The sequence below is a fragment of the Schistocerca nitens genome, chromosome 12 (genome assembly GCF_023898315.1).
Source record: "Schistocerca nitens isolate TAMUIC-IGC-003100 chromosome 12, iqSchNite1.1, whole genome shotgun sequence".
NCBI lineage: Eukaryota > Metazoa > Arthropoda > Insecta > Orthoptera > Acrididae > Schistocerca > Schistocerca nitens.
The window spans coordinates 31,461,313-31,489,208 of record NC_064625.1 but is presented as its reverse complement, the minus strand read 5'-3'; the positions used below and the strand labels follow the sequence as shown (position 1 = coordinate 31,489,208).

The window sequence follows — 27,896 nt, the reverse complement described above, 5'->3', positions numbered from 1 at the left end:
TTTTGCCTATAAACTTACATTTATAATAAATATGAAATGAATTTTAATTAAACTATGTACTGTAAAGTGGGGTGAATAGAAACAGTTCTCAATTTCAAAAGAAAGAATTGATAATTTTAAAAATATATATGAAAATCAAAATTAAATGGTGGGGTTATAGGGCTTCTGCCTAGCTTTAAACTGACAATTAGGTTTGGGACCTAGTATTATAACATAAAGAAATAAAAATGACATGTTTCCATCCACCCCAAAAAGACTAGTGAATAGAAACAGCAGTTTTAACCTTATTATTGGTCTCTGAGGTGAGTAAGGACATGGAAAATGTGTCTTGAATCCAGGAGAATAAGAAACGAAATTTACCTGGTTCAAAAAAGTTTTTAATCAATAAAAGAACTAAGTAGGCTACTTTAATGAATCTGGTTTGTTTATTAATATGTTAAGTTCCTGGCATCAGTTTAAAAATGATGTCTTTGAATCTACAATTCGCGCCCCTAGAAGTAACAAAGAGCTTTCTAACAATATCTCCTTGATTAAAAACAATATGGCTCCTCATCTGTTAAAAGTGTTTAATTGGTCTTTTTGCTTCAAAAATCAATGTAATCCATGCCTTCCAAATAACAAATTTTGCATGTATACAATCTAAACGACTGCTTTCATTTTCCATTTACATCAACCACAGCATAATCTCCTGAGCTGAGAGTAGTGACAGGTGGTTCTCAAATTCTGCCAGATTCTTAGTTTTTTTTCTGAGGAAACAGTGATGACAACTGTTTAGTTCACCTTACTAACCCCAAAAACAAGTCCCAACATTTTCACTTAGCCAAAAGACAAGTCATGTTATACGTATATTTTAAAACTGAGCCTTTTGTTAATGAAATGGAACTGCAAATTTGCTTCCCACATACTTCAATTAAAACGACACAGTTTAGACTGGTATTTACAAAGTTTGAAGTAAACAAATTCAGCAGCACATATGATGTTCGTCACAGAATGAACAAAACATCAGCCGATAGTGTTGTCAACTTTGAAATTCGTATTTCCCCTGTAAGAATGGTTCAAAAGTAACTTAGAGAAACAAATTTGTGAATAATATTCCCATTTGTGTTCAGACATGATAGCATAGAACTTTTTTGTGATTTTTGTTTCTGTCATATTATTCTTACTGCCCATTTTTTTGCAGTCAGCATGATGTTCCCCCGGTAATTATTCCATAAAACATTAGTAATTGGAAATGTATTAAATATCTCAGGAGGTTGATTCATTTGCTTCCAAGTCTAGCTACACAAAGAGCAAAAGTAGCTGAATTTAATTTTTTTGAGAAGCTCAGTAATATGCTTCTTCCAGTTCAAGTTTTCATCGGTATGTACTGACTCCTGTTCATGTGCTACATCATTTGTTGATATTACTCTATTTGTCAAACAGAACTGAGTATAGTGTGTTTCCTCAAAATTTAAGGATAGGACATTTTCAGAGGACCACTTAATAATTCTTTGTAAAGTGTCATTAACAGTCTCTTCTATTGCTTTCTCTCTGATGGGATTTATTATGAGACCAGTCTGTAAAAAGTACCAATTCTCCTTGTTGAATGTTTGAGTGGAAGGTCATTCACATATGTCAGGCAGAGGAGTGGATCCAAACATGAACCTTGTGGGTCTCCTTTTTGTGATTTCTCCTGAGTCACTAAAATTTCCAACATCATTTGAATTATTCAGCATAACTTTGTGCATTCTCTTCAAGTATGATTTGAACCAGTTGACTGTAAGGCCATCAGTATAATAAAACTTAAGTTTTTCTATTATTGCAATTCCATGAAGTCTGTGGAACATTAACCTTAATCTTTCTTCCAGCAGATATGAGCTTCTTGAAATACTGAATTCATAAGTCAGGTTATTTACAACTATATAATCATAACCATCTTTGTGAGGCAAAGGTGCTTTAGTGTGCATGTATTTGAATAAATCCATTTTAAATGGTAAAGACATAATGTAATTGACGTTCCTGTCTGGTTATAGGTTTGGCATGCCTGAAATTTCTTATATGGAGGCTGTTGAATGCCACCACTCCTCTAACAGTGAAAACTCGGGGCATTCTTCAGCAACTGTTATAGGGAATGTTTGTGAAATGTCATGGGCCTACAAGAAAGGGGATCTCGGTATAACTACTCAGGTTTAAGAATGGGACAAACTTGTATTTGTAGGAAAAAAATCTGCCTTAAAGGGTGCTATGTATTAATGAGATACACAGTTGATGGTATGAGTAGTTAGCAGGTGCTTTTTGAGACAACTAGTGGTTTGCAAGTCATAGAAAGTCAGTTGCTTCCAGACCAGATGCAATAACTACTGCTTAATCCTGAGCAACATGAGCCATCAAGAAATGACTCTACAGGAAGCTTTCAAATTCATGAAACAACTCATAGTGCTGTAATACACCTTGTTTCTTGTGACCGGGGGGTGGTGTACCATGAAAATTGTATTTGTCCTGTATATATTTATTAAGTATTGAATTGTATGTAAATATGATTTCACTCCATATGTATGTGCTTGTCGGGAATATTCGTTGTTAGTATCTAGATAATTTTTGCATTTGACCGACAACATAAGATGTCAGCCTCAGAATGATGTTTACTTTTAGTTGCTGTAGCGTCAACCTGAGATAACTGTATTCTTTTCACACTTATTGCAGTAGCTTCAAATAAAGATGATATTTTCTTTCACAAGATTTCAGTTAAACTGATTCCATAATTTTTCATAAAATGTAAAGTCCGCCCCTGGTAGCTGAGTGGTCAGCGCGACGGAATGTCATACCTAATGGCCTGGGTTCGATTCCCGGCTGGGTCGGAGATTTTCTCCGCCCAGGGACTGGGTGTTGTGTTGTCCTTCTCATCATCATTTCATTCCCATCAACACACAAGACGCCGATGTGGCGTCAACGCCAAAGACTTGCACCAGGCAAACGGTCTGCCCGATGGGAGGCCCTCGTCACACGACATTTCCATAACATGTATAGCTTTTCTGTCTGTTAACCAGACTTTTAATATGTAAAAACTAATAGTCCTCATATATGTTGGTTCTTTCCACATTACTGATAGAGCAGTATGTTACCTTTGATTGCTTCACTTTTATAATTGTAATAAACCGTTTGTTTCGTTCAGCATTCTGTAAAGCTTCCAATAAGATGAGACAATTGTTTCCCAAATAAATTTTTCAGGTGGCATCGTTAAAATTTATCATTCCACAAACAAAGTATTTATTTTCACTGTTCATAGGAGTCAAACATAGTGATTGACAGAAGTGTGTCATAATCTCAGTTTCACTGTCTTCCAAACAGAAAACCTTTTTGTTACTGGGTATAACAGGAAGACTGAACATTTCCAAAGTTAAGTTCATACAAAATTTTTCATCTTTTTTATACAGTTAACATAGAACATAGATACTCAAAACAAAATGTCTGTATCTTCTTGTGATTGCTGGCTGCTGGGTAACGGTGTCACTCTGAGTGGTGCAGCAATGATCCACTCCAATGAAGTACACGCATTTGTGTTGCTCCAGTCCCTTTTCATTTAACATAAAAAATATTTATCTATTTATTTCACAAAATCGTGATGAGTTAATACTCTTTGATCATATTTTTATGCGTCTTCATCCTCATGTTGCTTAGGCAGCAAAGGTAGCGGTGTGCTCAGAAATTCCGTCCCACTACAATGTGTACACTCCTTAGCAAAAAGGCGCATGACACAAAATGAAGATATCGTATCTCAGTTTCACAACTGGGGCTTCTGCATCCATTCCCACTTTCCCTACTATCCTTTCTTACAAAAGAGTATTTCCAGTGCACTGCTGCGAAAATAGCTTCAGGCAAATTTACACAGTTGAATGGTGCAGAGTGCACGTAGAGTGTTACCTTTATTGGTGCAATTATAAACTGTCCAGTACAATAGGGGCCAGCTAAATGCTCACTGTTTGTTGACGGCCATGTGATGTAATTTTGTTCTCCCAACCACTCAGTGGTAACTCGTAAGCTGCAGGTGACACTTTGGAGGCTGCAGGAGTGGACTGCCAGTAAAGACTTTACATTATCTTTCTGAAGTACATGTTGCCCAAATTTCACCCATAGCCAAGACATTTTTAATATACCTTCACTGCACTTTAACTTGTTCATAGTCTTCTTCATCACCCGAGGTAGATGTTTGAAAAAATTGTACAGCAAATTGAGTGCAGTAAATACAGCTGCATCAGAACTTTATGCAAAATCAGTGGCAATGAGTGAAAAATGCATGCCGGACCAGGACTCGAACCTGGGATCTGCTTATTAGGTAATTTGCACTACCCGGACACAGTGCTTATCGCAAATGCACGGACTATCTTGTCATTCTCCCTGGCCTGACCCACACTCCCAACTAGTGCCACTATCCACAGTCCCACCCATGTCTTCTGTGCTCACATATTTCAGATTCACACTGGAAGTTGGATGAAGTGGGCATCCACACTGAAGGTTGTCACTGCGCATTCATGTAAATTTTGTATGCTAATGTACAGGGTGACCCAAAAGCCCATTAACATTTGAAACTGTACTAACACACAAGATGTAGGTTGAGAGGTAAAAATTGACACACATTCCTGAGGTTTTATTGAACCCAAAAACGAATGCAAAAACTGGTCAACAGGTAGAGCTGGCTAACAACATGTCAGTGACACGACATGAGAATCATTTACAAAATGAGCTATAGTGAGAGAGAGAGCGAGTCAGATCATCCATAGCCTGGCTGATAAACACCTGCTGGAAACTATGACTCTTATGCAGGATGGTGCTCCAGCCCATATTGCTACACGTTTGGAAGATCCCTTTCGCACGTCGTCTGGTGAAAATCATGTGCTGCACCACTACTTCCATCGTGCTTGACCTCCCAGGCTCCCAGCCCTCATCTGTGTGATTATTGGTTTTGTGGTTATCTGAAGTCACAAGTCTACCAAAATTATCCGACCTCACAAGGGATGATAAAGACAACACCTGACAGCAATTTCTCTCAGTAACTACTGATATGATGTACAGTGCTGTTCACAAGTTTGTCCCTCAACTACAGGTGTTGTTGATGAATGACGGCTGACACGTTGACCACTTTTTATAAAGATCATCGCTTTTGCTAAAAATCATTTGTTAAGCTGATTATCGATTTTGTATCGAGTGAAGCACCGTGTGTTTGTCATTTTGTGCACTTTCTTTTGTTTTGGTAAACCCCGTGTCATTCCAAGCATGTCCATCAGTTATTCCTCTCTACCTACATTATTAGTGAAGTATTGAATTTCCAAAGGTTAATGAACTTTTGGGTCATTCTGTACAATCTGTATGAATTTTATCCTTGGCCAGTAAATCTTTAATACCCTTCCACTCCACTTAAATTTCCTTGTGGTCCTCTTCATTATATGATTTAAATTAATCATACAGCAAATAGGATACAGTAAATTTTATTTACTAATGTAAACTCCTTTTTGATTTAAATGAGCAAACTGACAATGCTTCAGTATACGTAGGTATTAGAAGTGAGGCAACTTTGTGTTTCTGTAACATTGTTTCCCCACACAGCGTTTTAAGGATCAGTTTGCCCATAGGTTCACGGTGTTTTGTATAGGGTCATATGTGATGTTCATCTGCTGAACTCACAGATTGCTTTTGAGAATATCCAGGATAGTTCATTCGTAATATTTAGGATGCCTTTTCTCTGCAAAAGCTGTGTAAAGAGGTGTCATTCCACTCAGTTAATGGGCATATTGTAAACAGTGACAACAAGGCTGCTGATGCACCAGTCAAACAGGCTTGTCAGGAAAATGCCATGACAGTGTGCGAGGCTACCATGAATTTGGTGATGTCATCGGTGAGAAGGACAATTGTTGCTTTGCAGAAAGAGGGGGGCTGAGTGAGTGTAGAAGGGAACAAACCTTGGATGATTTAAATCAACCACTCAAGTAAGGCATGTCTTCTTCCAGTTATTCAAACTGAATGATGTAATGCTAGTTCACATTCTTTTAAAGACCTGCCATCAACATTCGGATTCCCTGTACGACATGAAGGATCTCTGCAATGTGTCAATTAGTAACATTACTGCAACAGTGAATCGTGGTTTATTAATTTCAAGAACTTCGTAATTTGTGTAGAGGAGATGCACCAGAAATTTGCACCCTAGTTACAATAATTCTGACAAAAAATAAAATAACATTAAAACAATGAATCTATTAATAAATGGCAATACTTAATTGGTGGAATAAATAACAAGTTTATCAGTTTGTCCTTCATGAATTCATCCACTGACTAATTTGAACAGAATAATATTGACACAGAGGGAAACATCATGGAAAAAAGGGAAAAAAAGATTAATGAAAATTTGACAAGTAGATGGTGCTGTAAATGTTAATGTAAATGGGGTGAGCTACAGATGAATTGCAATACAATGTATATGGTTGGAGTTGCACATTACACCACCCGTACCGCTCATGACTGCACCGATTTTTCCCATCCAATGTGGTACTACCTTGCCGTGGTAGATGGGCTTGCATAACAAACAGTGCTACAATTGCTATCTGCTGAACTAGTGCAGTCATGCACACTGAACAGTACGGGTGGTGTAATGCGCAACTTATTAGCCACTGTACTGCAATCCATCTGTGATTTGTAGCCAATATCATTTATGTTAACACTTATGTCTCCACCTATCGGCCCAATTTTCATTAATTGTTTTTTGTTCCATGACATTTTCCATTGCGTCAATAATATTCTGTTCAAATTTGATGTCATTCTGAGCAGTGGTTCTCTTTCTACAGTGTTTTGAAACTGGAACTTTGATTATGAATACCCTGTATATATGAACAATATTCTAGATACTCAAGTGCAGTGATTTTATATGAAACATTCATATATATTTTAAAAGTAATGTTGAACATCAGTCATTCATTAAGCGTATGTCACAACCTTCTTCTGCCGTAAACTGTTCCCTTTTATTTTATTATAAATCTTCATTCCTATATATTGAGAGTCTGGGCATAGGATCTGTGACATGTTACCTTTATCACCTTTCAGATATTTTACAGCATTGGCCAATATATGAAATCACCAGTCTCTCCATTCTTACTTCCTTTTGGCCAGTTTTATAAAAATGAGAATGATTTTTAAAAAAATTATGAAAATATGGTTCAAACTATTGTCTTCTGCTGTACCGTGTGTGAATTTATATTTCACTTAGCTCTTAAGTTAAGTCTCACTTATTTTGTTTGTATGTTAATATATTCTTGTCTTCATGTACTGTCTTATTTGTACTCAGGAGAACACTGCTTTATATGCTACAATATTGTAAGACCCAGCTGCAAGACCCAACCTACACATCCATCCAACACTATCTGTTCCAGTCCTGTCACAGTCATATCCTGTCTTAAAAAAACATACTGCCACTAGAGATCAGAAATGAGCTCTGTATACTTGCTTGGAACTCACTAGTTGGTCAGAAACATATCTTGTAAAAGATGTATTATTTTTCAATTTTTAAAATTCTTATGATGAAATAATTAATCTGTAAGAGAACAACATCGTAAAATATGTACGGTACATAACATCAAGGACTGCAGAATGACTACTAGTTGTAATTCAAAGGCACTGTATATGTGAAATGTCAGAGAGAATCTGTAAACCTCATTCAATTTTTTGTGAAACAGAAGACTTGGAAGTGAGGTCTTCCTCTTCTTGTAACTCACTTTAGATGTCTATGAACCTATAGGACATACATGTAATTGAACTATGCAATTTATGTCATCTATTGAATAATAATTGTCATATTAACAGTAAATGTGTCTGAATTCATTGTAGAAACCTTTTAGAAATGGTGTGTGTGTGTGTGTGTGTGTGTGTGTGTGTGTGTGTGTTTTTACACATAGCTTTTGGCCAAATTTTTCTTCCGTAAATGATACAGGATACATTCGAACATTCATTCACACAAAAAAGTTCACCTCATGCACACGACAGCCATCTCTGGCAACTCAGACCAGAATGCAACTGTTACATAGCATGGAAGCAGAAAACTGGAGGTGGTGGGGAAGAGGAAGGGTCAGCACGGCACTGGTGGGGGCAAGAGAAGGGCACTGTCTGGCAGAGTATGCGGGGACTAAACTGCCAACAGATGTGGTGTGTGGAGGATGGTAGGATGGGGAATAAAAAAGGAGAGGAGTGAGGAAGGGGAAAGATGGGTGGGTGTGTTGGCAGAGGGCCATGCACAGAGCGGGTGGGAAACAAGAATGGGGGAGAGGTGATAGGTCAGAGGGGGTGGAAACTGTTGGGTGGAGGGGGTGGGGGCAGTATATTACCACAGGTTGAGGCCGGACGATTATGGGAGCAGAGAATGTCTTGCAAGCATAACTCCCATCTGCGCGGTTCAGAAAAGCTGGTGGTAGAGTGGGGGATCCAGATGGTTCAGGTAGTGAAGCAGCCATTGAAAGCAAGCTTGATATGTTCAGCCACATGTTGTGCCACAGTATGGCCTACTTTGCTCTTGGCCACAGTTTGGCAGTGGCCATTTGTCCTGGTGGACAGCTCGCTGGTGGTCATACCAATATAAAAAGTTATGTAACGATTGGGGCAGAGCTAGTACATGTAATATCTGCTTTCACAGGTGAGCTAACCTGTGATGGGATAGGATAAACCTGTGACAGGACCTTAGTTGGAAGTGCTGTGGAAGACTCGGGTGAAAGGGTGGCCCAGTCCACACACCCTGCTAGAACCATTGCACAACTTATATTGATATGACCATCAACCAGCTGTTCACCAGGATGAATGGCCACTATCGAACTGTGGCCCAGAGCAAAGTAGACCACCCAGTGGCACAACATTCAGCTGAATATAACATGCATTATTTCAATGGATGCTTCACTACCTGAGCCACCAGCTTTTCTGAACTGCGCAGATGGAAGTTACCCTTACAACACATTCTCCACTCCCAAAATTATGCCAGCCTTGAGCTACGGGAACATACTGTCCCCACACTCTCCACCCAACAGTTCCGACACCTTCTGTCATATCACCTCCTTCCTATTGTTGTTTCTCACCGTCTTCATGTACTGCTTTCTGCCAGCACACCCGTCCATGTTTTCCCGCTCCTCTCCTTTTTTGCTCCTTTTTTCCCCATCTCCCTGTCCCACAACCTACCGACACTGTGCTTCATGGCAGTCTAGTCTCTACACACTCCGTCAGACAGCACTCCTCTCCTCCTCTCATACCCTGCTGTCCCTTCCCCTCATGCGCCCCATCCAGTTTGTTGATTCCATGCTACATGGCAGTTGCAGAGTGTGTGTGTGTGTGTGTGTGTGTGTGTGTGAGAGAGAGAGAGAGAGAGAGAGAGAGAGAGAGAGAGAGTTTTTCTTTTACTGAAGAAGACTTTGGCTGAAAGTTATATGTAAGTGTCTTTTTGTTGTGCCTGTCTGCAACTCTATGTGTCGCTTTTACAGTGAGTAGTAATCTGTCTTTTCCTTATATATATATATAAGTGTGTATGTATGTACGTATATGAGTATTACAGAGGGGCCAAGCAGAGACTCCTCTGCATGAAGTCGGGATAGCAGTTGGGTACTGTGAAGCATCTTTGAAGTTAGTCAAACATTGTCAGAGTTCAATTATTTGTTAACCATATTTACTGTCATCTTGTCTGACACTAGCCTTGTAACTGATGCCTTGATCAGCTGCATGTTGGATTCCCACTGACAGCTGCCGAGTCAGCTCCTTTTCTGCAGGCCTAAGGTTAGACTGAGTGACCTCGCACCGCGGCATGGTCCTAGTGCGGCTGTGGTCCAGCAAGAATGGTCTTTTACTAGCTGCTGGAATGTCCTCAATCCCACTGTTAATTCTACGTCGACCTTTGATGACCATCCGTGATGTGGTGTTGTTGGAAGTTATGTGGTTGGTCAGTCTCCTTCCTACCAGCTGGGTAGGTTTCAGTACACAGAGGGGCCTAGTGTCAAAGAGGAATGTGGACCCCTCGAGGCCCTGCTGCCAGTTTCCATGTTGAAGCTTGGTTCTGTCAGCACTCTGTGATGTGCTGTTGCCGGAAGACAGACAGCTTCTCCATCAGCAGTGGTAGGAAGCGAACCGTATGAAGTTTATTAGTCGAAGGCCGTCATCTCAGGTTCATCTTCAGCTGGTTCGTAGACTGTACTGAAGCGACTAGGACATAGATTTACTACAGTGTCATAATTGTGGAATCGAGTGTTATTATTGTAAATGCCATCAATCCCAACGAGTACCTCCTTGAGAGCTGGAGAGCTCGAGTACTTAGAGGGATCTGACATGAGACTATGACGTGATGCTCAGTTTGTAATGACCACGTGTGTCCTTCTTATTCTGCTATATTCACTTAACAGGCTGTTAACTGCTGTTTAGGTTCTCTGGTACTGGTTCTTGTGAAATGTGTTCAGTTTCTTTCAACATCTCTTATGAGATAACAAATACATGTGTCACATTTCTGTTGATTTTCTGTCCCATGCTTTTTTATGCTGACTTCGTCCTCTCTCTTGGCACAGTGTTATAAGGTGCTGAGGTCTGACCCACTTGCGACATACCACTTGCCTCCTGGTTCTGTCTCTGCCTCTGACATGACCACACTTTGCTTGTAGCAAGGTGAACGAGTTTTAATCAAATTTTGTAATTTTCAACCCCTTACTATTTTCTGCCGTAACAGTATGTGTATACTTTTTGAAGAGTGCTGTAAATTTATTGTAGTAATTGCTCTATGTTCAGAGAATGTCTAATGAATCTGTGAGGACAGTACAATAAAACAATACACAAGGATGAAGTGTGCTCTCTAAATGGTGATTAATTATTAAAATAAGTTTACAGTTGTCATCATAAAAGTTACATAAATGAATGATAAGCTACAGAACTTGCTATTATCCCACAAATGCAGGTTGATGTGACCAAAAGAATAGACAAGCAGTGTGCATTTTTGTCTTAAGGACATGACGGTAGCGTTGCTTTGCGCCCAGTTTTCATTTTTTCATGATGGAAGTGCAATAAACAAGAACACAAGCATTTTGTTTGTATTGGACAAATTTTGTATGTTCTTCATCTGAAGCACGGACTGTAGCATCAGACTTTTTCCAGGAATCATACTTCTTCTAATGGAGTACATTTGCAATTTATACACTGCATCACTTAATTTTAGTTTTTCACTCTCTACAGTCTCACAAAACACTGCTTTGACAGAGGTCACCTGATCTAAACAATCAGTCACTTCACCCTATCAGTGCCACAGGGGGCATTCAATAAATAATGCAGCCCTTTTTTCTGAAAGCAGGTTGATTTTATTCAGGATCCAATATATCATATTATTCCCCACTCTTTGGCTACAAAAACCTATTTTTTAACATAATCTCTGTCCAATGTGACAGTCTTACACCACCTAACTGGGAGGGCCTGTACACCTGCACAATATCACTCTACTGATAGATGCTGGAGCTAGCACCTCCCCATCATCCCCGTGCTTCCCACCGAGTGCATCCCCCATTAGGCCACACAGATGGATGTCTGAAGGCACGAGATCCAGGCTGTAGGATGGGTGATGAAGAGCAGTCCAATGAAGTTACGTGAGCTCATCTTTGGTGAGCAGACTACTGTAAGGTCTTACTTCATCATAGAGAAGCAGAAATTTGTTTGCATTTTTGTGGTGACGAACATGCTGAAATCATTTCTTCAATTTCATGAGGGTAGCACAATACATTTGAGAGTTGATTGTTGCTCCTTGAGGGAGGACATCAAACACAGTGACCCCTTCAGAGTCCCAGAAGACCATCACCATGACTTTACCAACTGAGGGTGCAGTTTTAATCTTTTTCTTCAGAGGGGACGTTGTGTGGCACAGCTCCGTGGATTGCTGTTTCGTTTTTGGTTCAAAGTGGTGAACCCATGTTTCATCACCTGTGATGATGCTCAGCAAAAAATTGTCACAATTAGACTCATAATACCCAAACAATACCACACAGGTAGTCCTTCACTGTTCTTGATGGTCTTACGTTAGGTGGCAAGGAATCCAGATGGCCCACACTTTTGAGTACCCCAACTTGTGGACAAGTCTCTCAGCCCTACCAACAAAGGCATCTAATTGAGCAGCGAGGTGTTTGATTTTGATTCTTCAATCAGCTCAAATGAGAGTGTCTGCTTGTTACAACATTGTAACAGTCACGGCTGTGTGCAGCTGGCCGGCAGTGGGTGATCGGATGAGTTTGCACGACCTTGTTGCAATGACGACAGACACCTTGCCCAATGACTCACTGTGATTTTTTTCACTGTCAGATCTCTGTAGACATTCTGCAAGCACCTATGAATATCTGCGACACTCTGGTTTCCACCATAAGAAACTCACTGATTGCTCTCTGCTTGGAATACACCTCTATTATAGATGCCATTTTGAAGACTGTGTATAATGTCACCAAGTATCAAAACTTTGTCAAAGTATAGGGGCTCAAGTGGGAATATTCCACAATGTCCCACAACAAATTCTGCATTTTTCCAACCAAAATTGGTCGAGAAAAAAAAAAAGTGTTGCATTACGTATTGAACGTCCCTTGTATTTTACAACAGCATGATCATGTACACAACTTCCGTACTAAGCCACAGCTAGCCTAACTCCAGCTCACTTCAGTAAGAGAGAGCAAATTAATGGTATGGAGAGACCACAGCACCACCATTCTCTGACTCATCATACCAGCAAAACTACAGCAGGAAGGAAGTAAGTCAGCGTAACGCCGATGTAACAGCAGCACCTTGATTTTCGTGTATACAACTCCACTTATGGTCTCTAAGGGCCACGCATGAAATCAGTTGTATCATACCACCAGTATTGATCCATATGAATGGAAACACCCAGTCCGTGACTGAGACTTAGAATTCACAACTCAGTCGTGGAACACGTCACTGAGCATAATGCGCTTGAATTGTATGGCATCTTCAGACCCTGAGCTATCTGTATTTCGTACCACCCTCCCCTATGGGTGTGCATGATGCACACCTCTGTGTGTGTGTGTGTGTGTGTGTGTGTGTGTGTGTGTGTGTCATTATACTAGTTATCCCTAGATGAGGAAATCATCCAGTGACTTGTTGTGTTCAGTCTGGTTTTGCATCTATAAACAATTCCATATGTCAATTGCATGATGAGCTGCCATTACTTGTTCCAGTATCTATATCCCAACAAGGAACTGTGTCTTCAGTAAAAAGTGATATGATAAAAGACACTGTGTGGATTGAGGAGTTGAGCATTCATAGACGAAACTTCAATTTTGCTATACAATAACGGCTTTCGTGACCGGAAGTCTTAGCTGCTGGTGATTCTTCCACACTGTGTGGCAGTGTTCTTTGGAACTTTTCTGTTCCCAACATTTCATTCAGAACTGCACTAGACATCAGAGGTGCTCCGATGTCAGTTGAGTCCTCCAACTGAAAGGTTGGATTTTGGAGAATGACATAAATACTGAGGAAAAGGTGCTTGCTTGAAGTTCATGTGTGCTAGGCAGAGACAATCCTTGTCAATAGTTTATTGATTGTCATCTGTCCAAGAAAATCTTATCTATCAGTTGTGTAGAGCTCATGTCCAAGTACCACTAAACATCATGGCTTCTTCTTTTCTGTTAAAATTATAACCAGGTTTATATTTTTCGATGGCTTCTCTATATAGTCACGGGTAATAGCCTGTCTTTTACATAAAATTTTAATTTGGGAAAACCTCACTTTGTGATTTCCTGTATGAAAGGCCTGCTCTGCTATGCCTGGATGCCGAATTAAAACAACTGAAGCAGGCTTTCGAGAAAAATGGCCATTTAGGAAAAGAAGCAAATACATGTTTCTAAGGCCAAATTGTAGCAGGCCAAAGGACAATGATAAAATACAACAATGTAAAAACAAGGTTTTTAAAAAACTTTATAAAAAAATTAACGGATCATATCAGAAGGCTCTAACAGAAACGTAACTTCAGGGTGATTTTTAGACCAACGAAGAAAATTCGTCAAGCACTCCAGTCTGTAAAGGATAAATGCCCTCCACTCTCAGCATGCAGGATATATCAAATTCTGTGTACATGTTGTCAGATCTGCATTTGAATTACCAAGATAACTGTGAATATACAGCTGAAAAGATGTAAATGTCTTTGCCAAGTAGGGAACAGAGAAAGATCAGCCGTAGCTGAACATGCTCTTCAGTCAGGAAATCATGAAGTGAATTTTTTTGAAACCAAAATTTAGCTACACTGAAGAACTACTATCCAATGCTATATAGAGAAGCTATGGAAATATGTGAACATGGGTATCATTTTATCAGGAAAGAAGCAGCCATGAAATTTAGTGTTATATGCACAGTGGTTTTACAGAATTAATACAAAAATTTTATTTAGGACAGACAACAATTGAAAGTTATGTTTAATCTCAGATGAGGATTATCTTTGCTTGATCATGTGTAAATTTTGACCACATCCCTTTTCCACAGTAATGTATGTCACTCTCCGACTTCCGACCCGTCAGTCAGCCAGACTTATTTGAACCTGGACAGTGTCTGAAGATATCCATTGGATGGATGAAACTTTAGGAATGGAAAAGTTTCAGAGACCTTTGTCCTACAACCCATATGATGCACCAACAGCTTGATTTTGGTTACCATAGCTTAACTGCTAAACTTGTAATTTTCACCCCCCAAAGTTTGTGTGTGTGTGTGTGTGTGTGTGTGTGTGTGTGTGTGTGTGTGTGTGTGTGTGCGTGTGTGAGTTGTCAATTATTAAGGAATACAAAAATTTAAAAATTATATTAAACATTTCTGTTTCAGCCCCTCCAAAATATATGGAAGTTGTCAATAAATTGTCCTTGGCAGATGCAAAGGAGGCTGGACCTTTCTTAGATGCCTGCAAGGTAAGTTTCAAAAAATCAAAATATTCTTGCACATTTCTTATGAGACACTTACTGCGAAAATGAACAGGAGTGTTTGTTTTGGCCAGTTAAGAAAAATCATTTACTAATTGAAACTACTAAATTTTCAGTGTAGTTGTTCTTTTAGAAATTCAGACTTGTCACTTTCTGTTTCATGAATTGATTTATTTAAATTTGGTTGTTCTGTTTATGCTATTTTCATATAAGGTAACACATGGCATAGCATCGTTTTACTGTGGCAGCTATAAATGAGTCTTATTTTGCCTTTTTTAAATAATGAATACCATTCACTGTACATGTGTTGATTCATGTGTAGGTGTATCTAAAAACAAAGATGATGAGACTTACCAAACAAAAGCGCTGGCAGGTCGATAGACATACAAACATACACACAAAATTCTAACTTTCGCAACCAACGGTTGCTTCGTCAGGAAAGAGGGAAGGAGAGGGAAAGACGAAAGGATGTGGGTTTTAAGGGAGAGGGTAAGGAGTCATTCCAATCCCGGGAGCGGAAAGACTTACCTTAGGGGGAAAAAAGGACAGGTACACACTCGCACACACACGCATATCCATCCGCATATACACAGACACAAAGACACAAAGAGTTAACTCTTTGCCTCTACAAATGTCTGCTTGTGTCTGCGTATATGCGGATGGATATGCATGTGTGTGCGAGTGTGTACCTGTCCTTTTTTCCCCCTAAGGTAAGTCTTTCCGCTCCCGGGATTGGAATGACTCCTTACCCTCTCCCTTAAAACCCACATCCTTTCGTCTTTCCCTCTCCTTCCCTCTTTCCTGATGAAGCAACCGTTGGTTGCGAAAGCTAGAACTTTGTGTGTATGTTTGTGTTTGTTTGTATGTCTATCGACCTGCCAGCGCTTTCGTTTGGTAAGTCTCATCATCTTTGTTTTTCGATATATTTTTCCTGCGTGGAATGTTTCCCTCTATTATCTTCATGTGTAGGTGTACGTACATGAGTTTATGATTTGTAGTATCTTAGTGGCATGTATAATTATGTGTGTGCATCCCTTCAAATTGTAATTTAGACATTTGCAGAATTAATCATGAGTAATTGTCAATATCTACATATACGAGGGTAAGTCAATTATTATCCGCAAAGTAGTCATAAAATTTTATTGTAATCAAATATGAAACTTACAAGAATATCATTTTTTGACATAGTCTCCTTGCATTTCAATGCACTTGGTCCATCATTGTACAAGCTTCCTGATGCCCTCATAAAAGAAGATTCTTGGTCGAGCTGTGAGGCAGGAATGCACCACTTCTTTCACTGCTTCATCTGAGGCAAATTGACGGCCCCTTAATGCCTGTTTGAGAGGACCAAGCAAGTCAGAAGGGGCAAGATCGGGACAATATGGAGGATGACCCAGTACTTCAAATTTGAATTTCTGGAGTGTTTCAGCCGTGTGGGCAACAGTATGTGGACGGCATTGTTGTGCAACAACACAACATCTTTTGACAGCATTCGTTGGCGTTTGTTTCGAATTGCAGAGTTTATCCTGGCAGTAAGCATCTCTCAGTCATGTACGTTGTTTATTGTTGTGCCCATTTCCCCATAATGTTCCAGTACTGAACCTTGTGCGTCCCAAAAAACCGTAAGCATTAGTTTTCCTGCGGATGGTTGGGTCCTGAACTTTTTCTTCCACAGCGAATTTGAATGTTTCCATTCCATACCCAGACGTTTACTCTCTGGCTCATAATGATGGATCCAGGTTTCGTCACCAGTAATGATCCTATCTAAGGAGTTATCCCCTTTGTTATCATAGCGATACAAATGTTTTTTGCAGATGTCCAAGTGTGTTTTTTTATGCAACTGTGTGAGTTGTTTTGGGACCCATCTTACACAACCTTTATGAAATTTATGTAGGCAGAACTGTGACTAATTTGCAGATGGTGTGCAACTTCGTCAATAGTTAAGCGTCTGTCTAAGAGAATCATTTCATGTGAATGCTCAATGGTTTCTTCATATGTGGCGGTAAACGGTCATCTGGCACCTTCATCGTGTGTAACACTTGTGTGACCATTTCAGAATTTTTCAATCCACTTGTAGACACTCCATTGTGGGAAAACACTGTTTCTGTACTGTAGTCTTCAAAGAATTTCGGCCCCTGATATGCCTTCCAACCACAAAAAACCAATCACTGAATGTTGCTCTTCTTTGGTGCAAATAGACAGCAGAGCAGCCATGATTAACAGCACAGCAGCGACAACAAAACTAACCTAGCAGCTTGAAAATTGCAAAGATATAACAACAAATAACCAAAGCATGCATCAACAACATGAAATGACAGTACCATCAAAATAAACAAAAATATAACTAAATTGTGGATAATAATTGACTTATCCTCATACTTCTACATCCACACGCCACATCTAATCTCATCCTTCTGTTAACCATATTTAAAACATGATTTTCTGTTTGTCAGGCAGTCTTTGGTGGCAAGCTTTATGCAGATGTACATGTGACAAAATAGAAAGATGGGGCAAATTAATGCACATGATTAAAAAGCAATATTTGAAATGAAATAAGATATTTAGCTTATTTGCTTTGTGTTATTTTCTTGAAGTTTCTGTAAAGTGATTCAAATTCAAGGTATGTCCCAGCTTTGCTAGGAGAAATCCACATTTCTGGTTTTTCATGTTTAAATCTTAGAAATAAAATATTGCAGAGCCTTGTTGATTTTCAGAAATTATGTAATTTATTCTTTCCATAACAGTTTCCAAGACTGAGTAGTAAAGCACTTTAACACATTACAGAACAGACCAGACCAGAACAGTGTGAACATGCCATACCACTTTACAGAACACTGATGACTCGTGCCATAAAGATGACTAAAATGACCAGTGATGCTCAACTTGTAATGCAAAGATATTTATCTTTATATATCGATCATTACATTGAAAGCTTAAAAATGTGTAAATATTTTCTAAAATTTTCATTAAAGATGCTTTTCAGGTTGCAATCCAAAAATTATCAAGATTATTATTATTATTATTATTATTATTATTATTATCATCGTCATCATCATTATTATCAATATCACTGATATATTTTCAGAATTTTCCCTCAAAATTAAAGCAAAATGTGTTTAACACAACTTTTAGTAATTTGATTGTTATTTTGAAAAAATTTATTATTACAAATTTTTATATTTGTGTATAGTAAAATAATAATATTCTACAATTAAGTATAGTACATAGTTAGTATGACTCACTGATCATTACCATTACACACCATACGGTATGTGTTGGGGATTAGTTTCAGTTCTGATGTTACTTTTCCCCTTTGCTGTCAGTTACAAATATTGCATGGGAAGAGAGATCACTGCCAAGCCTCTCTAATTTTACCTCCATTTTCCTTTCACAAGATATATGTTGGAGGAAACAGTACAGTGTATTGCAAAAAGAATATAGGTGCTTTGCACACTCACATTTGTGAAATTGAGTGACATAGAACTATGAAACTGGGGACACACATTTACCAATCTCTCATGTTTAGATTACAGATGTTCAATACATCCTCCTGCAGTGGCACAAACAATATCACATTGAGACTTGAATTCCTCCCATATTCTGGTAAGATTGTCCATTGTTACTGATGTTATAGCGGTAAGGACGTGGTTCTTCAATTCTTCTAGGTTCTGTACAAAAATTTCATCCTTAATGAAACCCAGCAGGAAGAAGTCACAAGTTGTTAAATCTGGTGAATGTGGAGGCCAGCTGAGAAGTGCTAAGTCTTCGGCTATTTGACGGCCAATCCAACAGCTCGGTTGAGTTTCATTCACATCGTTACACACTTGGCGACTCCAGTGAGTGGGTGCCCATGTCTCATTGAAAAATGAAGTCGTCCACATTCAGCATCAGAAACAACGAGTTTTGTAACATAATAAGATACTGATGACTGTTAACTGTGTTCCCAGCAAACAAAAATGGGCCGTAATCACATGAGTGGGATATTGCACAAAACACATTGACTTCGGGTGAATCCTGTACACATTCAGTGTGTGCATGTGGGTTCTGTAGACCCCAAATTCGAACACTGTGGTTTTTACTTTCCCACTAAGGTGAAAAGTCACTTCATCGCTAAATGCGATGCAATGTGTAAGTGTTTTCTTTGTCAATAGCATTCTGAAGCTCTTCTGAAAATGCCACACTTTTGCATTTGTGGTCATAATGTAGAGCCAGTAACAACTGTAACTTTTATAGCTTCACACCCAACTGATATCTCAGAATACACCAGATTGTTGTCGTAGGCAGTTGTAGCTTCTGACTCGCATGAAGAGTTGATTTTGTAGGATTATGTTGGAAAGTGATTTGAATTCATGCAACATTTTCATTGGAAACACAAGGATGGCCAAGACTCTTTCCTTTACATACATATCCTGTGTCTACAAACAGTCAGTATCATACGTGAATGTTCTTTTCATTCATAGGATCAGTTGTATACATCAACGTGTAATATCTTTCTGCTGTAATCACTGAATTACATTTCACAAACTCGAGAACACAAAGCGATTTCTGCTGCGGAGTAGCCATTTTGCAACATGTCACTAACCAAGCAAACAGAAGAGAACCAACATGTAGTGGCAATGATTATAAGCTAGACACTGTATCTGTTCCTCGGATAACAGAGCCATGGCACAGTGATCAATAGTTTCGACAACGTAATACTGTGTAATACGTATATTCTTTTTTAAACACCCTGTATGTTGGTTGCTCTCTGAATTTTAACTGTGAGCCACACTGTGTTGCATAATATCTGTCATGTAGCATTTGCCACTACTGCAATGTGCAAGTAGAAAGGCAGGTGTGCGGTGCCTTCTGCACAGAAGGAGAGCCGGAATATACTTTTTGGTATTGCAAGTGTGCTCTGTCTTCACTCATCGCCATGCTCTTGAGCTATTGTTTAGACTGGTAATTGGCAATACTGAGGTAGATGCTACAATGAGCCACAGTTTCCACTTCTAATTCTCCCTAATAAAATCATATGCTTTGAAAACTATCACTGTCACCTCTCAACGTAAGACGCATCATGTTTTCTTTATAACATCCATAATTAACACTGTAGTGGCTCAGTAGCTTCTCCATGTCTAAACTAACATGAAAATGAATGCTAAATGTTCTAAGTGTGCTAAGAAGTACATGTTGCAATCAGACATGGCAGAATGATGCCACTCATTGGTACACTACCTCTTGCCATTGCGTGTTACTCCACCATGTATCTTCCTGTGTGCGCATTACTATGGAGTTAGTTGAGCAACTCTGTGACACTTTCATGCATATTAAAAAATCTCGAAAAGCAATACACTGCTCTTCTTTCAATCTGTTCTGTTTCCCCTATCATTCCATCCTTTTACATCTACAGCCACGTCTTCATCTACACCCACGTGTACATACACTTATAGGAGGTATGTTCAGAAAATTCTGGAACTTTGCCCGCTAAATTTTTCTGTGCTTTTACTTATTGTGCATGGCCTCCTTCAAAATATTCTCCTCCACAATTGATACACTGCTCCTAATGCCTTTTCCACTTCCAGAAGCAGCCCTGGTATTCCTCTTGCTGGATCGTGCGAAGTGCCATCTGCAAGTTTTCTTTTATCTCGTCTGTCATTGCAATTCTTTGTCCTTTAAGTGGGATTTTCAACTTTGGCAGCAGCCAGGTCCGGACAGCCAGGTCCAGAGAGTACAGAGGATGGGGCAGCACAGTGATCTTGTTTTTTGTGCAATAGTCACGCATCAACTGGGATGAAAGTGCGGCTGCATTATCTTGATGCAAGAGCCATGAATTGTCTCTCCACATTCAGGCCGTTTCCTTCTCTCTTTTGCTCTCAGGCATTGCAACACACCCCAGTAGTACTATAAATTAACAGTTTGTTCCTGTGGCACGAATTCATGATGAAATAATCCACCAAAGTAAAAGAAAACTATCAGCAAGGCTTTGACATTTGACCGGATCTGATGAGCTTCTTTTGGTCTTGGAGAACCTTTCCCGACCCATTGTGCAAAATTGAACCTTGTTCTTGATATCATAACCATAGACCCAGGTCTCACTGCCAGTTATGATTCTCTTAAGGAACACCTCATTCTCATTTGCGCATTCCAAAAGCTCTTCACAGATTGCAAGGCGAAGGTCTTTATGGTATTGACTTACGAGCCATGAGATGAACTTGGCAGCAACATGATGCATTCTGAGATGCTGTGTCAGGATGTCATGACATCATTCTTCTGCACTCTCTCTGTCAGTCAGTCTTTGATTCTCACGCACAGTTACATTGATGTTCCTGACATGAGCATCTTTGGCAGAAGTCGAAGGGCATGCTAAATGAGGGTGATCTTTAACTTCCATCCAGCCACTTTTAAACTATGTGAACCATTCATAACACCAGGTATGGCTTAAGTACTCATCACATAGGCTCCCTGCATCATTTTGTATGTCTCTGTAAGGTTTTCTTGACTTTAGTGCAAAATTTAATGCAGAAGCATTGCACCTCTTGTGCTTCCGCCTTGAAATTCGTAAACTGTGTGAAACAATGTTCTACTCAATACAGCACTGAACAATAATATACTAACATACATCAATGAAACTTCTGACAGTTACACATTAAACACATACAAGTGCATGGATGCCAATCACATTTCACTCTAACACACCACTGACACAAAGTTACAAGTGTTCTGGAATTTTCTGAACAGACCTTGTACGTATATACATACTGGTCAAAAAATTTCAATGACCTATCACAACTATAGATTTGTGGTTGAAACAGGGATTTTGTTTTGAATATTCTATCATATTTCTGTTATTATAATAAAACAAGTATAAACATATAAGGATTAAATGCTGCTTTTGTGTATTTGACTGGTTGTTTGCACAGAGTACTGATGTGACTTTACCTAAGATGGTTAATTTGAACAGGCCTCATTCCTTCAACTGTCCATGAAGCAATCAGTTTACATTAGTTTGCAATACATCTACATCCGCATTGCTACTCAGCAGTCCACTGTACAGTTCATGGTAGAGGGTAGTCTATTCCACTACTAGTTTTTTTCTTTCCTGTTCCATTCACAAATAAATGACTGTCTATATGCTTCCATAAGAGCCCTAATGTCTCGTGTCTCATGTTCATGGTACTTATGCAAAATGTATGTTGGAGGCAGCAGAACCATTTGGTAGTCAGCTTCAAATGCCAGTTCTCTAAATTTTCTCAACAGTGTCCCTCAGAAAGAATGTTGCCTTCCTTCCAGGGATTACCATTTGAGTTCCCGAGGCATCTCCGTAACACTTCAATGTTGTTCAAACCTACCAGCCTGCATCTGAATTGCTTCAATGTCTTCTTTTAATCCTACCTGGTACAGATTCCTAACACTCGAGCGGTACTCTAGTATTGTCCTGTATGCAGGTCTCCTTTACAGATGAACATCTCTTTCCTAAAATTTTCCCAATAAACCGAAGTCGACCAATCGCCTTCCCTACCACAATCCTCACATGCTCATTCCATTTCATATTGCTTCACCACATTACACCCAGCTATTTAAATGACGTGACTGTGTCAAGCGGGACACTATTAATGCTGCATCTGAACATTATGGGTTTGTTTTTCATACTCATGTGAATTAACTTACATTTTTCTACATTTAGACCTAGCTGCTATTCGTCACACCAACTAGAAATTTTGTGTAAGTCATCTTGTATTGTCCTACAGTCACTCAGCTTCAGCAGCTTGTGTGCATCTGGCAGTGTGTTTGTATACCTGTTCTGGTGCATACCATATTACCTCCTATTGGGACAGAAGCAGGAGACTGTAATTGAAACACATGCTGTAATCGTAGCTCAGTTTCAGAAAGGCTATTCTAATAAGACAGTAGGAACAAAATTGGCTTAGCCCCAATCTACATTGGTGGATACATTGTAGTGGTTCTAGCAAACTGGTGCCAGTGCAAGTATTTCACAGTCTGGAAGACCCTGAGTAACAAAATACAGGAAAGATCACTTCATCAGAGGATTTGTACTGAAATTCAAGAAAAAGTAAATAATATGCGAGGAGCTCCGAGCTTTGTCTCAACAGTGCACTGCCCCATTTGTGAATAAGGTTTAAAGAGTTGCATAGCAACCAAGAAACCTTGGTAATGTAAACAAAATAGAGCGAAAAGATTGCAATTGACACAGAAACATAAAAACTGAAGTGTGTATAATGGTCTAAAGTGTTATTTACAGACAAATCTTATGTTTGAAGTATTTAGAAACCATTGTCAAATGTTTGGTAATTTTGTGGAGAACATACGAAGAGTTAGTGTTTGATGCCAACAGAGAAGCACAGTGGAAGTTTGGTCATGGTGTGGGGATGTTTTGTGGGTGATAAAGTTGGTAATCTAGTGAGAATTAATGGAACATTAAAGAAGGAAGAATATCACAGGATACTGATCAGCAATGCAGTTACATCTGGTAGGAGGTTTATTGGCCATGGATTTGTTCTGCAGCAGGACAGTGATCTCAAACCTAAATCTAAATTGTGCAGAGGCCGTGTCAGTAGAGAAAAAAATGTGGATAACTGAAGAATAATGGTTGGGCAAAGTTAGTCACCTGAATTGAAACCCTATTGAACTCTTATGGGATGAACTTGACAGGGATGTCAGGAAAAAAAAAGAATAACTTCAAAATGTGTGTGTGTAGCTGCTCTGAGGTCAAACTGTGGACGCTTGGAAGAGGCCAAAATGTAAGCCATATTGTATTGTACTTAACCCTTAACATCCCTGGTGCAATCTTACAGACTGCTAGTGCGTATTGTTAGTCTGTTGCTAACACATAGGCATGTATAGGAGATTAACATGGTGTTATGTAGTTGTTCTGTCTCAAAGCTGATGTGGTTTCCTTTGTCAGTAGACACTTGAGCATAGTATGGATTGATACTACTTCTTTCGTGCTAGTGGTCTCTGTCTGAGACTGTATCTGGGACTTAGTGTTACGGATTCAGCAGCCAGATCTTCATTCAGTTTTCATGTTACAGACCCTGATGGTGAGGATACTATTTTAAAGTGGTTTGAAGACAGTTGGTGACAACAAAATTGAAAATGAACATAATTCAGAATACGAACAGTGTGAAAGTGAAGATGAATTTGTTTTACCACCTGTGAATTCCTTGAATGAAACAAGCAGTCAGAGTGATGAAGACAGGAGTGTAGAGACTGAATCTTTAGCTAAAGGTTCTGCTAGAAATGTATTTGGACGAAACAAATATCACTGGTTGTCAAAGGCTCGTCTCAAGCAATTTCATGTCCGGCAGCATAATATCATTCATTTGCCAACAGTGCAACCACCAATTCAAGTAGGTCATAATCCAGATCCTCTTACTATTTGGAATTTGTGTATGCCTCACGATGTTTGAATGTCATACTGAAATGAACTAATGTAAAAATAAATAAATAAACACCTGAGAATGATTCAGATCTTCAGTATGAAGCTGATTTATGTGAGCCACAAGCATTTTTCATGCAGCCATTTGCCATGTTTTGGGTGTAGTGGAACCAAGAGCAGAAGCCATTGCAGATAGATTGGAAGAATGCAAAACATGCTCCACCTGTGACCCAAAAAAGAAGAGGAAGACACCTTATGTTTGGCATTACTGCAAGAAACCAATCTGCATTGAATACATGACAAAAATTTGCAGCGAGTCTAAAGAATACTTCTGAGAAGGAAACTAAAAACCTAAAAACTACTAGTGTAATTTTTATTTTTTTTGAATGTTTTATGGGTGTTTATTATGTTTTTACTATTCCATGAATAACAAACAATAAAAATACAGCAAAAAATAAAATTTAGATGTAGGGTGTTTTGAATTGTATAGCATTAGTGTTACCATGTAATGTTATGCTCATTTTGTGCAGTTTTCCATTTAAATGCATCTTTTTCATAAAAATAATATTTTTTGTGTGGTATTAATGTAACTTTTGTGTAAAAAATTGAATTATTTCACTGAAATTACTAAATGTAATTTTTATGGCTGTTTAAATACAACGGTCTGTTAGAGCATACCTAGGACAGAGTGGGACAAAAAAAGAACTGGAAATCTAATGGCTAATGATAGAGAGAGAAAATACTTGTTTTCTTGACCTACTTAGTTTGTATGATGTGTTTATACATTGAAATAAAGTATCTAGTTTTTGGTCATGGGTGATCGAAAACTTTTGACGTGTAGTGATGTACATACATACTCTGCAAGGTACTGTGACTTGTATGACGAGGGGTAGTTTCTTCCACTACTAGTCATCCCCCTTCCTGTCTCATTCCCAGTTGGAGAAAAGGAAAAATGACTGTCTTTATGCATCCACACCAGCTCAAATTTCTCATATCTTATCTCTGTGGTCCATATGTGAGACATGTGTAGGTGGCAGTGGTGTTGTCCAGCAGTCTGTTGCAAATATCAGTTCCCTAAACCTCCTCAAAAATATTCCTAAAAAGAACATCATCTTCTTTACAAGGATTCCAAGGTTTCCCGGAGCATTTCCGTAATACTCACTTGTGAATTGAACACTTGGCAACAAATCTTAACAGAGTGTCTGTGACTCTCAAACACTGAAGTAGTACTCCAGAAAGGGCTGCACTAGTGTTTATTTGCAGCCTCCTTTATAGATGAGCTACAGGTTCCAAGAACTCTCTCAGTAAGCTGAAGTTGACTGTTCACTTTCCCTTCAGTTGACATTATGTACTCATTCTATTTCGTATCACTTTGGAGTGTTACACTTAGATATTTAGTAGGCACGATTGTGTCAACCAGTATGCCACTGATGTTGTATTCAAACATTTTGAGTTTGTTTTTCCTATTAATATGCATGAAATTAACATTTTTCCATATTTAGAGCAAGCAGCCATTCATCGCCAAATAAAAATTGTGTCCTAGTCATCCTGTATCCTACTACAGTTAACTCAGCAACACCACCTTCCCATGTACTACAGCATCATCATCATTATCATCATCAAACGGCCACAGATTCTAGCTCACCCTCTGCACCAGATCATTCATGTATATAGAAAACAAGAACAGTCCTGTTGCACTTACCAGGGCACTCCTGGTGATACCCTTGTCTCTGAGGAACACTCAGCGTCAAGGACAGTGTACTGGCTTGTATTACCCAATACGTCTTTGAGACACTAACATATCTAAGAACCTATTCTGTGTGCTTGGATCATCATTAACAGTCTGCAGTGGTGCACTGTGTGGAACACTTTCCAGAAGTCTAAGAATATCGAATCTGTCTGTCACCCTTCATCCGTGGTTCGCAGGATATTGTGCCAGAAAGAACAAGCTGAGTCTCAAATGAATAGTACTTTCTAAATCCGTGTTGATTTGTGGACAGGACATTTCCTATCTCAAGGAAACTTATTACATTCAGACTTAGAATATGCTCAATAATCCTGCAGCAAACTGATGTTGAGGATATTTGTCTTTAATTTTGCGGGTCCATTCTCTTACTCTTCTTATGCGCAAGAGTCACCTGCGTGTCTTCTAGTGGCTTGGGACTTCATGCTGGGTAAAAAAAGAGCCACAATAAATGCAGTGAATGCCAAATTTGGTTCTGTGTCCTCCATACAGGAGTCTGTGCAACAGTCAGATGACAGTGTGTTATGTTTCTCCCATGTGAATGATTTTTTAGACACATAATTTAAAACTTGAGCTTTCCTTTTGCTGTCTTCTATTGCCACACCAGACTATCAATACAAACCTTTGTGTCACGTAATGATTTCATGTAGGAGCAGAATTTTCATGAGTTCTTTGTAAGATCTTTCACTAATGATGGTGAAAATTACTGTATGCTTCACACTCCTTCACAGAAACATGAATTTCCATTAATTTTTGCTTGTTGTCAGAGTGCAATAATCTTTATTTTTTCAGAATTTTCTTAATTTTGTTATTAAACCACCCTCAATCCAGTTAGATACTTCTCCAGAACACAATTTACACGGTCCAGTCACATTAATGTGATCACAGCTTATGTTCAGTATCAACATGCAGTCACCACTCACAGAGGAGATGGCAACACTAACAGTGGATGGTATATAAAGAATGTCGGCGGGATGTGGAAAATACCGCAGTCATTGTTATAATGTGGAAACAGAGTGATTTATCTGACACTCAAATGGATATCATTATTACCTTTCTGGCCAAGGGCTGGAGCATTTCCAAAATGGCCAAGTTTGTAAACTGTTTGCATGCCACCTTGGTTAACGTATACCAGTGTGGCAAAATGGTGCTATCTAAAACTGGTGCCGAGGCAACTGTGATGCACTGTGCTGATTGATGGTTGCAGAGATGTGTACAGGTGAACAGATATGCAACTGTTGAGCAACTGACTACCCAGATGAACCAATGGGCTACCAATGGTGTCTCCTCAATGACAGTTCAGTGAACATTGCTGCATGTAGACTTCCGCAGCAGATGACTGGTTCATGCAGCCATTGCAATATTGTGCCCCGCCCGCGACGTAATAACATACTATTTTCCTTTCCTATCGAAATTTCAGAAGTTAAAGATATAATTTAACCTTTGTGCCAATTAACTGCGCTGCAAGTCAACGAATATGTACACCCAGGATAATGAGAGTGACGTAGCATTATCATGTGTATTTTGTCCTACACAGGGTGTTACAAAAAGGTATGGCCAAACTTTCAGGAAACATTCCTCACACACAAAGAAAGAAAATATGTTATGGGGACATGTGTCCGGAAACGCTTACTTTCCATGTTAGAGCTCATTTTATTACTTCTCTTCAAATCACATTAATCATGGAATGGAAACACACAGCAACAGAACATACCAGCGTGACTTCAAACACTTTGTTACAGGAAATGTTCAAAATGTCCTCTGTTAGCGAGGATACATGCATCCACCCTCCGTCACATGGAGTCCCTGATGCGTTGATGCAGCCCTGGAGAATGGTGTATTGTATCAC

At 39.1% G+C, this 27,896-nt stretch overlaps 1 protein-coding gene across 2 annotated transcripts in view; it reads left to right on the top strand.

The window, feature by feature from the left end:
- LOC126215331 (DNA topoisomerase 2-binding protein 1-like) overlaps positions 1 to 27,896 on the top strand; it is a 121,155-nt gene that overhangs the window by 19,594 nt on the left and 73,665 nt on the right. For both annotated transcript variants that reach the window (XM_049942013.1, XM_049942014.1), the window contains exon 2: positions 14,830 to 14,912. In XM_049942013.1, coding sequence (XP_049797970.1) covers positions 14,830 to 14,912 — 83 coding nt within the window. The remainder of the gene's footprint in view (positions 1 to 14,829; positions 14,913 to 27,896) is intronic.